The following is a 13,991-nucleotide window of genomic DNA, read 5'->3' as shown; positions in this document are numbered from 1 at the left end:
TGACGTCTCAGGGGCGTAACGTTAGGTATTTTTTACAGTACTACGATCACACAGAAAATATTCTAAAAATTGCACGAATGTATCCCCTATAGAATTGATTTTGTTATACATCTATGACTCTAAAAGCTGTGGGAAGATCTGTATGGTTATTTGGTATATGGGTAGGGGATAAGGAAAACAATGGGCAAGTGTGATTCTGGGGCCCCATAGTGGCTTTTGATGGTACTGCAGCAGCACTTCCACTTTTGTTACCTAATGTTTTGGACATGCTATTTTCCCAATTCATTGGTGGCAGATAAATGTTTGGCTCTAGCAGAAGTGATATAGATTTGAGTACCCTAGCATCTTTTGGGAGAACTGCAGGGGCCTTTTTCAGTTTTTGTTGAACTTTTTGAAGAGGATTTCTCAAGAAGGGTTAAATGTATTTTAACGATTTTTGGTATGTACCATTAGGTGGCTTAATTGTCATAATAATAGGCTAATCAAGCACATAAGAACCTAGTTTGCAAGATATGTGTGGAAAAACTAAATAGTCAACTGCATTTCATGATACGACTTTGTAACAATTTGTAACTTACAAAGAGAGAAGCATCAACAGATATCAATGATGCAGATTAAGAAACTAACTTGTTTAATTGATGAGAAAAAGCTATCATAATGATAATGCAATGGTGTTAAGTGATAGGAATTTCATACATGCTGAGCATTTGGGAGTTATGCAAACAGCGGAGTCTGCTGTGGAGGTGACGTTTATAATTAGCTCATTGTATAAGTCAGCTTTAGTTTTATGTTAAGATGTTTCAGATACCAGATCACCATAAAACAATGTGTTACAATGTAGGTGCACTCTGTCTACAGAAGGCTGTGGAAGTCAACACTGCCATGTTTGCTAGAACAACATCAGACACACTCTGAGGTAGCCAAAGTCCAAAAAGCAGAGACCATTGTGACTGTGTTACCATCAATAAATCCCACAGGAACAGAGACGCTGCACTCCTGTGGACTTGTGCTGCGATGCCATCTCTCTTGCCCTCAGTTAACGTTGTGGCTATGTGAACGTCATCATGTGTACCAAGAACCTTCCTTGGCTGCAGCTGGTTGTCTACCTGTTGTACTATACAGCCACTGTACTGCTGCAAGGTAAGTGTAGTCCTCATTTTGACAGGCAAAATTATAACCCTTCTTACAGCTCCTGATTAACGAAGACCAAACTGGATATTAATATTGTGCAAATTAATTGGCATGCAGCAGCACAGGGTATACCCCAGACCTATGATACCTGAGTGTATGTATGTCTGCAATGTTGTGAGGGGAAAGGTGACCTAACATTGTATTAACACACAGAAATTTGGCAGTATTGTTTTCACTTGTGAGTGCCCACCCACAAAATCAGACTGATGCTCGCAACACAAAATACATGATCATTTTGAATTGGATATAATCTTAAAGAGTTTGGGCAGTCTCAGGGGATCAACCCTGTCCAAAATCATGCATTGTTTAACATTTTCATCTTGATCAAACATCTTGATTGTACTGAGAAAAGTTTATAAAGACAGTGTATAATGATGATGAATTCTAATTGTATGTTACAGGAGATCCTGTCTATGCAGACCGTCCTGTTTTCACTGTCGCACCAAGCCCATCGTCAGTGTCCAGGGGTGGATCTGCCGTCTTCAACTGTGTGGTGACTGGCTCCCCCTCCCCATCTCTGTCCTGGACTAACAATAACAACGTCGTCGTTGTCAACAATGGAAGGTTCACCGTCTACCCAAACAACAGCCTGGTGGTCACTGATGTCCGGGACACAGACGCTGGTTTTTACACTTGCCATGCAACAAACAGTTTTGGGACAAATGCTGCAAGTGCGATGTTGAATGTCTTCAGTAGTGCATTACCGGTCTTCACCAGAAGTCCAGAAGACAAGATAGTAAATGTCGGCCTATCGGTAAGGACTACTTTTTTGTTCATAAAAATAAGAGAGAACTTTGAATGCTCCCTCTCCCAATTGTTTCTGTATGCCAAGAGTATTAAGTGAACACAGCAGATGGTTTGAAAACCGGCACCATGGCTTTTGAAAAAGGGCTTCGTTTGAAAAGCAAACAGTATAAAAGATTGCTTTTCAACTGCAATCACAATGATTATGCACTGTTTGCTTATATCATAAGAATGTTTTTTCATGAGCTGTGGTGCCAGGTTTCAAACCAGCTGACATGTTCGTTATGGCGTCATTGAAGGAATCTAGTTTGATCTCTGGGGGGGCCCAAATCAAGAACTGGTATGATTTGTATTATTCATTGTTCAATAACATCATAAGAACCTGGCTACTGACCGGCGGATGTGGAGAGGACGTGTGATCGGTCGATGCACGACTGACCGATGATGATGATGATGATGATGATGAACATCATAAGGTTGTGTATTTCCTACAGACGTCTATGTTTATTGAATGATACTTATTGTGATTGAATGCAATCAATAATTGTTGTGTTTTGGCGTCATCGGTGTCACAAGCACTTCCTTTAAGACTCCCATTCACAATCACATCCCAACTGTCCCATTCCCACTTTCATGCTAACACATCCGCACAATATTTGTCAAAATTTTGGCTGGCAGACAAAAGGAAAACCAGACAAAATAGAAAGCCTGGCAAAAATGCCTAAGACTTATGTAAAGAAACGGCCAGGGCCTAACCTCTGCTTGGAGAGAACTAGGAAGAGAGAACATGGCAGTTTACATGACGTGACTTGACCAGCTTGGTTAGCAATCATCTTGCCACTGGAACTAAAAGCCACAAATTTGATCCCGGCTGTGTCGCTCACCCGACATGCATGCTACCGGAAGGGCCGCAATCCATAGGACGGGACGTTAAGCCATGGACCAATGTCCATTGTGCTTGTCTAAAAGAGCTAGGGGAATTTCCCCAGTACAATTAACCTGTAAATACTTAACATAGCGTCTGTCTTCTCTGTTACGATCAGTGGAAAAATAGCTCTTCCGTGAGCTAAAACTAGATCAAGATCGCTTTCCTTTTTTATTTCACCAGGTGCTGTTTGTCTGTGAGGCGAGTGGCAGCCCGGACCCTGTCCTGAGCTGGGGGAAGGCTGGAGGAGAGCTTCCAGCGGGGAGGGTAGAGTTTGTCAGCAGTGGCTGGATGAGGATAAGGAACATTCAACAGTCAGACACAGGAATGTACGTCTGCAGTGCTGAGAACTCAGAGGTACATTTTAGTTACTGTAAATGTTGAACTTTTCGTGGTGGTTTACTGTTCATGGTTTTCGCGGTGACCTCTTCATAGGAAACTTGAAACTACGTAACTGCAAAAATGCTCATTCTGTGTTAATTCTACGTATACCTGCCTACCCCTTTTGTTTGTGAACTAAATCCTGTCACTGAGTCATGGAGGTACAAATGTATGAGATTTTTTATTCCACTAGGGTACATAATTCTGCCACCCTGAAAAGATACATCTAAATAGATATCCAACCCAACGTCCCTCAGTATAATGCACTCCTGTATATCTAAGCTGCACATGTCTGGGGAGTGCTGCAGTAGAGATCTTTCAATCCGACTGTTTTTCGAAGTGGCAGATTTATGTAACCCACCATATTAATGTTTAAATGGAGATAACATGATGGTATATTTTGTGTGTTTTTTTTTCTGACAGGGAAGTGTCCGTTCCAGTGCCTCTCTGACTGTCCATGTAGGTCCCACCTTCACACAGACCCCTGTGGACCGGACCTGTGGGCTCAGTCAGACCATCAGCTTCTCATGCACGGCAGCGGGGATCCCCACACCCCATATCACATGGACAACCCCCAGTTCAGGTATAACATCCATGATGCCATAACTTAGACCCCGTTTGTACCAAGATTTTTGTGAAGACTAGTTAGTATTGGGTTCTTCTTCTTCTTCTTTCATACTGCCGAACCCTTGTTAACAAGGCTTATTGGCAGCTGCGCATGGGTTATGATTTGACAAACATGGGAAAAGGCGCGGTCAATACACAAAAACGTATCCTGTAGGTGCAAAAGACAACACAGTGAAGGTAATATTTACATATGTACAAGACGTGAGGGGGTGACTCAATGCAGCAGAGTCCTCCCCAGTTCGGACTTGAACTGGGCGAGGGACTCTGCCTCCACCGCACCAGGCTCTAAATCATTCCATTCCCTGTGCATGAAGTGCATGAGGTGCATGAAGGGTTCTTTTGCATGAAGAGGTTTGATGCCTTAGGCTAAATAACGCACACGGGGCTGCAAGCTGTAAAGTCCCCGTCTGAAATGACCAGATGACTGGTCGAAAGCTTGTTGGTAAGCACTTTACTTTGTGCACAGAAATAGCATGTATTGATATGAGCGGACTATATTCCACAGGCACATTTCCCGCGCCCAGTGCACAGGTCGGACCGTCAGGTATTACGGTGTCCAGTAATGGGACACTGACCATCACCACGGTGAGAGGAGTGGATGAGGGTGAATACAGGTTGGTCTAGAACTGTCACAATTAATATGTCTGCATTTCGTTTCTAAGTTAGGGACTCTCCTATTTGTCAATAATAACTTAAACTAAATTCTTGTCAATGTCAGATAATGTCCAATATTTAGATGATTGCAAGAATTTTACAATTTGAACACCTGATTGTCTGAAATACATGGAAAATAAGCATATGTCTTGCATAAAGCTTCCAGCTAACAGCTTCTGGAGTAACCCGGTAATTCTGTTGTGTCTTATCTTATTGCATACAATCATGATATTTCATTGAATTGCATTGCTTTCCATTGAAATGAAATTTGTGCATGTTTTGTGTGCATCATAAAATTTGATGTTTACCTACAGTTTTCACAATCTCATGCAGGTGCTTGGCCACAAATAATGTTGGGAGAGCCACGTCTTCATCCACCCTACATGTTCAGTATGGACCTTCTTTTTCACAACTCCCAGTGGACACCCAGGCCTTGATCAATGAAAGTCCACTCTTGCCATGCCAAGCTACTGGTAAGCCATGTCCATAACAAAGAGAACTGTGGGAAGATTGTTCTTTTTTTTTCAAATCACGCTTTTTCTTCTGAATCAGTTCTTATGTTTAGAACTACATGTACATATAATTTGCTAGCTTTTGCAAAAATCATGAAGCATACCAAGGATTTTAATAGTTTTATGGGTTTTTTTTGGTAGGAAACAGTGAATGGTCTCTCAGTTCAACCGGATTCATTTCTTATGTTTCGTACATTCAAATTTTTCATTATCATAGCAAAGAGAGCAGATGAGACTAAAATTAAAAACATGTTTGTAAGTGAGGAAAACTAAACAGTACATGTATATTGTTCTCTATTTAATGATTTATACTTGGTATAATGATAGATCTGCTTGGAAACGTGGTGTGAAGACTACTAGTAGCCAACTGCTGCCCACCCCTGTGACATGGAACCCTGCAGCAGTATAATCAAATACTGGATACAACTTTTTGGCAAGCTTTGTTTCTATGGCATTTGATGCTAGACTGTTTTTTGTTCCTTGATCTTGATATGAATTGCAGCTGTAGCATCATCTGAATGTGAGTGTCTCACCAGGTCTTCAAACCTTGTCTCCTTGCCATCTCAGGTGACCCACCTCCAGTCATCAGCTGGTTCTTCGATGGCACACCAGTGACTGACAGTCCTAAGTACGACATATCCACCAGCGGAAACCTCCAGGTCATGGGGATCACTAAAGCAGACCAAGGAGTCTACCTCTGCAGGTAAATTTGTAAATCCTTACGGCCTGGCACGAAATGGACTGTGAGTGTGGATACGATTTTGTTATTTGATGCACAAATATGTTCTGTTGTGTAGATATATCAGACTGAGTGTATTGTTTGTATATGTGTACCTAGGGCCTCCCTGAAAATAAAAATATACCCTGCTACAGAAACAGCAAGGAAACTTGTTGACCTATGTGCCACTAGACACTTGAAGGTCTGAACAAACATAACCAATGAAGCAATCAGCCTTAACTAATGATGTTACAAGAAAGACTTAATGCATATGATATGTCTTATGATAAGCATATTAAATCATCAGTAAACCATAAGGTACATGTATAAGGTGATACCTAGACAATGCTGAATCCCAACTGAAAATCAGATGTAAAATTAGCATATCAACTTGATCCAATCAAATTGATATTGATTAGAAAAAGAAAAAGAAAACTACTGTATGACAACTTTGTTCTGTCTTACAGGGCAGAGAATGTGCTGGGTTCTGTTGAACAGGGCGCATTACTGACTGTACAGAGCCTGCCAGTCTTCACAGTTACACCTGCAGTGGAGACAATAGTGCACATGGGACAAGACCTCCTGCTGCACTGTCAGGCTATAGGTAAGGATACGCCAAAAATAAATTAGATTTTGAAACAGTGAGACGTTTCAGATAGTCACTTAGTCACTGACAAAAGATAGCGGATGCTATCTGAAACGTCTGACTGTTTCAAAATCTTATCCAGTTGCTTGAGTAATTATTTTTGGCGTATCTTATTACCGGGATGTCTAACCTTCATCAACGTATTGGTAAGGATATACGGTCAATCGTGGCCAGCCAACCACCCTGCGCGGACAACCACCTCCAGTTACAAGCCATATTAAATTTTAGCACACTGAAGTAGCCGTTCGGCACCCCATTCCCTATTGGTTATAGAGTTAAGCAGCAAGATTAGAAGGTTAAAACAGTCACATCAATTTTTACATAATTAACCCCATCCTGCCCTCAGCAACCATTTTTTGGTCAGTCCCTTGAGTGGTTGCTGTAGGTTTAAAACTACATGATTGAGTATGAGAGGCATTCAATAAAGTCTTGATAGTAGGTAGGTGAAATTTGAGCAGGGCAAGGAAAGCAAAGTTGAGCCGCACACCTCAGGTCGCAGCTCAATTGTCCATGATGTTTCCCAATACCTTCTGTACATTCAATTTGATATTACAGACATAAGAATATGACACTGTGACTATCAATTACATCTTGATATTGTTTGTCATCCCCCAGGTGATCCTCTTCCTACAGTAGAATGGATAAAGGACAATGCTGCACTGTCACAAAGTAATGTACAACAAGCCAGCAATGGAACTCTCATTGTCACAGGTGAGAAACTGACCTTCTTGTCACTGATTTCATGACATTGTTTCACCTAAATTTCATTCATCTGATTCACTTGCAAATGTTATGTGGTGTTAGTCATTGGTAAATTTTTTTATCAATCAACATTATTTGATCAATAAAATTCTGTTTCACCTTCAAGAAGTAATCAAAGACCTATGTCAACATTTCAAAACAAATGCAGGATACAATGACACATGATGCACTTCCCATTCTGCCACACAACAACTAAACCACCACAAATGTCTGAAGATAAAGCAGATTGCATTCACAATATGGCATCATTTTTGTGTGACTTTGAGGATTACATCGGATTTCATTCTTTATATGTTGTACTATACATTATACAAGATGCAAGATGATCTTATTGGATAATGTGGTGTTGCTACATAAATGAATTACATGTAATACAATGATTGAAAACATGATATAATCAGAGCAGTATAGGTACAATATCATCAAATTATGAAATGTTTCTAAAACAGCTATATTTGGAATCCTTTACAGATATCCAAGAGGAGAATTTGGGCAGTTATGTGTGCATAGCACAGAACGCTGCAGGCAGCCACCAAGCCCCGGCAAATGTCTGGTTGCCTGACGTGCCCGTCTTCACCATCATTCCAACCAACAGGAGCATAAACATCAACCAGTCCAGCCAAGTGCCCTGCACAGCAAGTGCACGAGACACGCCAACCATCTCATGGTACAAGCTGGACAACGCAGGCAATTCTGAGGTCCTGATTGGCCAAGGAGTTGGCCAAGGGGCCTTAGAAAACCAGCGATCAGCCAGACTGAGTGTCAATGCCATTGGCACACTCATCATCACAAGTGTGAGGGAAGACGACGAAGGTTTCTATAGTTGTAGAGCAGTCAATGCTGTAGGTGACGAAGAGAGAATTTTCTACTTGGATGTAAAGATTCCCCCGACGGATGTCACATCAAACAGCCCGCAGATTGTAATGGAGAATGACACTGCTACTTTAAACTGTACATCTAACAGCGACCCGCCGTCTGCTGTTTCCTGGTTTTATCCTAGCGGTCTCCCGTTGACCCCAAATGATGGGCGCATCGTTCTGTTTGGAAATAGCCTCCAAGTCTCCTCTACTAATGTTGATGATGCAGGACTCTACCGGTGTGTTCTGAGTAACATGTTAGGATCAGCACAGGCTGATGTGCAGCTGGTCGTACAGGGACCTCCCAAGCTCGTTGCCATCAGCACGGTTGCTATTGGAAACGCTGTGAGAGTGAGATGTGTTTCAGTCGGTTCTCCCACCCCCGTGGTATCCTGGTGGAAAGGAGCTGAGAGAATACTGGGAACAGCAGTGACAGGTCATACGGTTGATGAAAACAACGACTTGTACATCGACCATGTGGAGATGGGAAACTACATTCAGCCGTCGGATGTTTACTACTGCAAAGCCACAAACGTCTTTGGTGAGGATCAGTACAAAATCACCCGACCCTGTGCCCCCAGTAAGCCAACTGTCATCGATGTGACATCTGGAAACGTTACGTTAACGTGGAGGCATGAGGACTGCAGTGACATCCCCTCATCATCCTTCACAGTTCAGTACCAGACTGCTGGGAACAGGAACTGGGTCCTTGCTAATGAAGTGACGAGACCACCGTACACTGTTGCTGACCTGAGCCCGTACAGATCGTATTCGTTCCGTGTGCGAGCCAACAATGCGCTTGGTTCAGGTAACTATAGTGACCAGTCTGATCAGATCCAGACCCTACAGGATGTCCCCTCCCCTCCCAGATCTGTCAGAGTGTCAGTAAGTTTAAACACTGTCACTGTCAGGTGGACGTCGCCAGCGAACTTGAATGGTCCGACTGGAAACATTCAATATCATATTACGTACCAGAGGGCTGATGGTAACACTAACAGTCAAGAGGGAGAAGTAACTGTTGCACACAGTAATCAGATACCTCTAGAGGAGAGCTTGGTTCTTGAACATGGTATGACCTACAGAATTAAAGTGCAAGCAGGAAACACGGCTCTGAACAGGTGGAGTAATTTTGTTGAAGTCGTGGCGGAGACTCCACACCTTAGTCCAACTGCACTACCCACCATCACATATGCAAAAAGCGTGTCAGCTGATTCTATACTTGTGAAATGGATAGCGTCAGGCGATGACTTCATCTTGGGTTTTCTGGTCAGCTTCCGTGCAGTTGGGATGAGCACATTCACAACCTATCGACTCCCAGGCCCAGAGTTGTCGCGCTACACGTTTGAAAATCTTGAGACAGAGAATGTTGAATACGATGTGAAAGTTGCGGCCTACAATGAGGGAGGAGATGGCCCGTACAGTGGGATCAAGAGAGTATCGGTTTGGGAAGAAGAGGAGACAATGCCAGCCGCCAGTAGGAGTTTGTCAACTGGTAAGCTCTCAGACATGTGCTAAGTACAGTGTGTTTTAAGGTTTATCATTTCCTTCCATGTCACCCTAATGGATGAATGAATTAAGATCAGACCAGAGCTGTCTCCAGCTTTAAGTTTTTTTTCCGTCCCACTCGTTTGGGAGCTATATTGTAATTTGTGAGTTTTCCTACAAAGTTGTTAAATCTGTCATTTTAAAGGCATCCAGAGCATTTTATGAGCCTTGAAACTTGAATTAAAAAACTCAAATGTCTAGACATTCCTACACATGATAAGTTTCAATAACACTTAATAATAACCATTACATATCGATATCAAAGGAGCAAAGATACGATCGTTTTGTGGTGAGAACTGATAGAAAATCCAAGCCCTAATACTAGTAATAGACTAAATGTGTTGTTTTTTCTCTATGTCGTGCTAGGTGTTATTCTGGCGATTGTCGGAGGCTGTGTAGGCCTTGTCCTGCTGCTGGGTGTGGCTGCCTGTGTGGTACTGGTACAGTGGAACCAACAGCGGAAAGACATGCAGAGACGCAGCGTCAGCACTGATCAGCTGTGGGAGGACAGGGAACAACAGCAGGGGGACGTGTTTGAAACAGGTAAAAAAAAGTGATCTTAAGTGATCTCGAACCAGTTAAGCTCAATGAACTCAATGAACAGATGAGCTAATCTTCCACTAGTCGTTACAGAGAAGACCAACGCTATGTATAGTATTTACAGGTTCATTGTACTAGGGAAATTCCCTTAGCTCTTTTCGACAAGCACAATGAACAGTGGACCACGGCTTAACGTGCCGTCCTAAGGACTGCAATCTTTTCCGGTAGCGTGCATGTCGGGTGAGCGACACAGCCGGGATCGAACCCAGGGCTTCTAGTTTCAGAGGCAAGATTGCTAACCACTGAACTACGCACGCTACCTAAAGTAGCTTTGTATATGGAACAACAGCAGGGTGACGTGTTTGAAACAGGTACTCTCACCTCTCAAATAAAAGTACCCCCTGGAATAAAAGTACCCGCCAGATAAATCTTCAAAATCTAATGAATATACCCCCTGGAATAAACACACACACACCCCCGAAAAACTACCAAATTGACGGGTAAACCATGTCCATAGGATTGTCCAAACAACAGCAGGGTGACGTGTTTGAAACAAGTACATACAACAGTTATGTACTATATATATAATTTTACATATATTACATGTTGTGTCTCTCTGTCCATTGAAAATTATATATTTGACACTCTCTTTTCTGTCAGAAAAAAGACTAGGAAAATTATTCTAACAACAGAATACTGTCTGATGTGTGATTCATATCTTCAATGCTGATGGTATTTACATTGATGTCTATTAGTACTCTAATTCCATAATTTTCAGCAAGCCTGAGTGCAGAATCTGTGCAGTGCAATCATTACCATGAAAGTGGTATCAGGATGAGATTTGTTGTCTCACTCAGACATTGAATGCTTCCTTTTCTTCCTTTTGCTTCCTCTTTCCATAATCCAAGAATCAACTGATAGAATTGGTGAGCCCTTACTAGTATCATATCTATTCTCAAATGTTATTTTAGGTTTTTATGTTATTAGTGAAAGCCCAATGAAGCTTGACAATGAGTACTGTGAATGCTTTAAGTTTGCCATGATTTCATTTCGCGCTAGGAAAAGAATTGAGTGTTCGTGGTGGTTTTAAGTTCGTAGTTGAAACAAGGTGGTAGACAGGCAGAGACAGAACAACCATTTTCACGGTGGTTTTAAATTTTCTGATGAAGAAGTTGCCACAAAAACCGCAAACATTAAACCATGGCAAACGTTTAAAAATGCATCAAATTTTACAGTATTGGAATGGATGATTGACCCTGCCAGTTAAGCACCAAGCCTATATAGCTGACACTTTAAGGGCTGATCCGTTACTGATTTTGTGTGTTCATGTATGGTTCTTAGGATCCCTCCACAGTAGCAGATCTGGTGTCCAAGGCAGCTATGATGTCACTGCTTTTGTCAACGACACTTTTCGGCCAATCATCGAGGAGGAAACTAGTACAGACACTAATGTATTGGGTAAGTTTGCAGCTTTTTATTGATTGTTACTGCATACATTGTACGTGTTGTAAATGTGCGGAAAATAATTGAATACATGTTTCTACATGTGTCTCGGTTTCTTTTATCAGTCCCACTGACATGACCAAAATGGAATGTTCGCAAACCTATCATACATGAAATTGAAGTAGCTGTTTTGTTTTAAGTGGATCCTACCATGATAATTTTCATTGAATATACATGTACTTGATACTGTGTATTTAGTAAAGTCTACAAGCCCTGGATGTAGCTGTTTGGTTTTTAAAAAATTTGGTTTAAAAAAAGGAAAAAAACACATACAGCCCACGTCCTTGGTACAATGTTTATAGCATCATACAGATTTCAGTGAGTATTTGTGTGGGGAGAGAGATTGATCACAGTTTCCTCATCTAGTGCCTTCAGGGAGGTTTGAGTGTAACCTAAGCTTGCTCAAAAAGTAGCAATAAATACATATTTAAAACAGTGGACGCTTGTTTGTTGTCTTGTAGATGCTATGGTTCAGCCAATTGGAGTCCGTGATGGCAGGAACACGAGGAGACCGTCTGGAGATGCTGATGATCACATCCAAACGCACAGCGATGAGGACACTTCTCCCGCTGTGAGTCTGATTACCAGAGATAACTCATGTGAATTAAGACATAATCTGCATATTAATCAATATTAAGGAAATTCCACTATTATTGTCTCCTGATGATGGATAAGGTTTTTGAATTAGTACTTGCAATGCATGTTATTGTGAAAGAGGACATCGTGTATTCACATAAATCCTGATCAGAACATTCTTTGCATAATCAAGGAGGAAACGCAACAGTACCACAAATGCTTGAAATGAAGAAAAATTTGAATTTCCTATCCTTCAACAGTTCATCTTTTCTTTTATAACGTTTTGTTTTGGTTTCAGGTCCCGACACTGAACATCATTGAGGAAGAGCCTACAGTCAGTCTAAGCCCTTCCACAGAGCGGAAGGCTGGTCTCAGCGCGAGTGGACCTCTTCACACTGACGATCAAATCCTTCAGATAAGCTTCGACATCCCGGAAGCTTCTGACGACGACAATCAAGGTGCCTCTGGCGGAAGCCCTCATTTGCAGCATGCTTACATGGAGATTGATGACAAAATGTCCGACTTGAACAACCTGAACCTTCCACAGCCCAGTCAGGAGAGTCCTGTCTATGCACAGGTTTGTTTGTTTGGTTATTTATTTATTACAGGGGGATGCATATCACCTAACAGGCATTTTCCAATGTGCCCTGGGTTTTACATCAATTCAAAGTTACAGCAAAAGTAAAGAAAAAGGTACTCAAATTACTAAATGACACAAAACCAAAATAACATAATATACCAACCTTAAAATCATACGACCAAATAAAATGAAACACTGGTGTAACCTTACCATTAGGCCACACCAATTTAATTTCTTGGTTAACGGATTTTTATTTTCCAAAATAAGAAATATTAGAAAAAAAATGATTTTTTTTCCTAAATTTTTTTTTTTTTTGAAAATAAAAATCCGTTAACCAAGAAATTAAATTGGTGTGGCCTTATATAAGGTAGAAACATAATAGAAAGAAATCAGGTTTGAAATCAGGAAGGAATTTGCATATCACTGTTGTCAAATACATATTACACACACAGGTCAACAAGGATGTCAAACTGCAGAGGAAACTGCAGAAGGAGAGGGAAGAGATGGCCAGACTTGCAGCCAAGGCAGAAGAGAAGAGGAGACGGGAGGCTAAGAAGCTGATGGAGAAAGGAAGCAGCGGTGCCAGCTCTGCAAGGTCTCGCAGACGGAGAAGGAAGTTGAAAGCGGCTGAACAGACGACTCAGAAGGAGAGGCAAGAAGATCCATGGGGCGTCAATCTGGAGAGGAGGAAAAAAGACAGTGAAAGTGCTGGGCTGTTTTGAATTAACTATTATCCTAGATCAATAGAAACGCTATAGAAACACAGACAGTATTTAGAAAACATATGGTGGCCTTGTAGCTAGAGTTGTTGACTTAGAATTTAAAGGTTTTGGGTTTGAATCGCTAACAGGGACCAATCTTGTGCCCTTGGGAAAGGCACTTATTATAATTAAATCAATTTTCTCACTTGCCTCGGGTTAAAGATAAGGCTACAAAATTTACTATCTAGTTTTGGTTAGGGTCATCCTCAGGACGGGACATAAAGCAGAATTTCCTGATGTTTGAGTATAGCCACACCTCAAGAATTTCTCTACCAGTTTAAAGGAGTCCTAAAGTCCAGAGGGCGGAGTTATTTTCCAATAGATGATAATTTTTGGAAGTGAAAATGAATACTTTTTACAGTATACAATAAAGTACCCACTAGTCCAATGCGCATCAAAAAGCATTCAGTGTTCTACCGAATTCCCGAGATGACCCTCTATTTTCTGATTAATTAAATTAAACAACCTC

At 41.5% G+C, this 13,991-nt stretch overlaps 1 protein-coding gene across 1 annotated transcript; it reads left to right on the top strand.

The window, feature by feature from the left end:
• Window positions 1-1,061: 1,061 nt before the first annotated feature.
• Window positions 1,062-13,638, top strand: LOC136448672 (cell adhesion molecule DSCAML1-like). The gene is made up of 16 exons (XM_066448311.1): window positions 1,062-1,140; window positions 1,593-1,945; window positions 3,044-3,217; window positions 3,665-3,824; window positions 4,374-4,482; window positions 4,535-4,548; window positions 4,837-4,995; window positions 5,602-5,737; window positions 6,220-6,356; window positions 7,014-7,109; window positions 7,632-9,509; window positions 9,929-10,105; window positions 11,444-11,560; window positions 12,067-12,176; window positions 12,480-12,758; window positions 13,214-13,638. Exons 1-16 carry the CDS (start codon window positions 1,065-1,067, stop codon window positions 13,481-13,483), a joined length of 4,245 nt encoding a protein of 1,414 aa, XP_066304408.1. The 5' UTR covers window positions 1,062-1,064; the 3' UTR covers window positions 13,484-13,638.
• Window positions 13,639-13,991: the final 353 nt, after the last annotated feature.

This window comes from Branchiostoma lanceolatum, chromosome 14 (genome assembly GCF_035083965.1).
Source record: "Branchiostoma lanceolatum isolate klBraLanc5 chromosome 14, klBraLanc5.hap2, whole genome shotgun sequence".
Lineage (NCBI taxonomy): Eukaryota > Metazoa > Chordata > Leptocardii > Amphioxiformes > Branchiostomatidae > Branchiostoma > Branchiostoma lanceolatum.
Note: the sequence above shows the minus strand (reverse complement) of the source record. Positions and strands in the feature narration are given on the sequence as shown.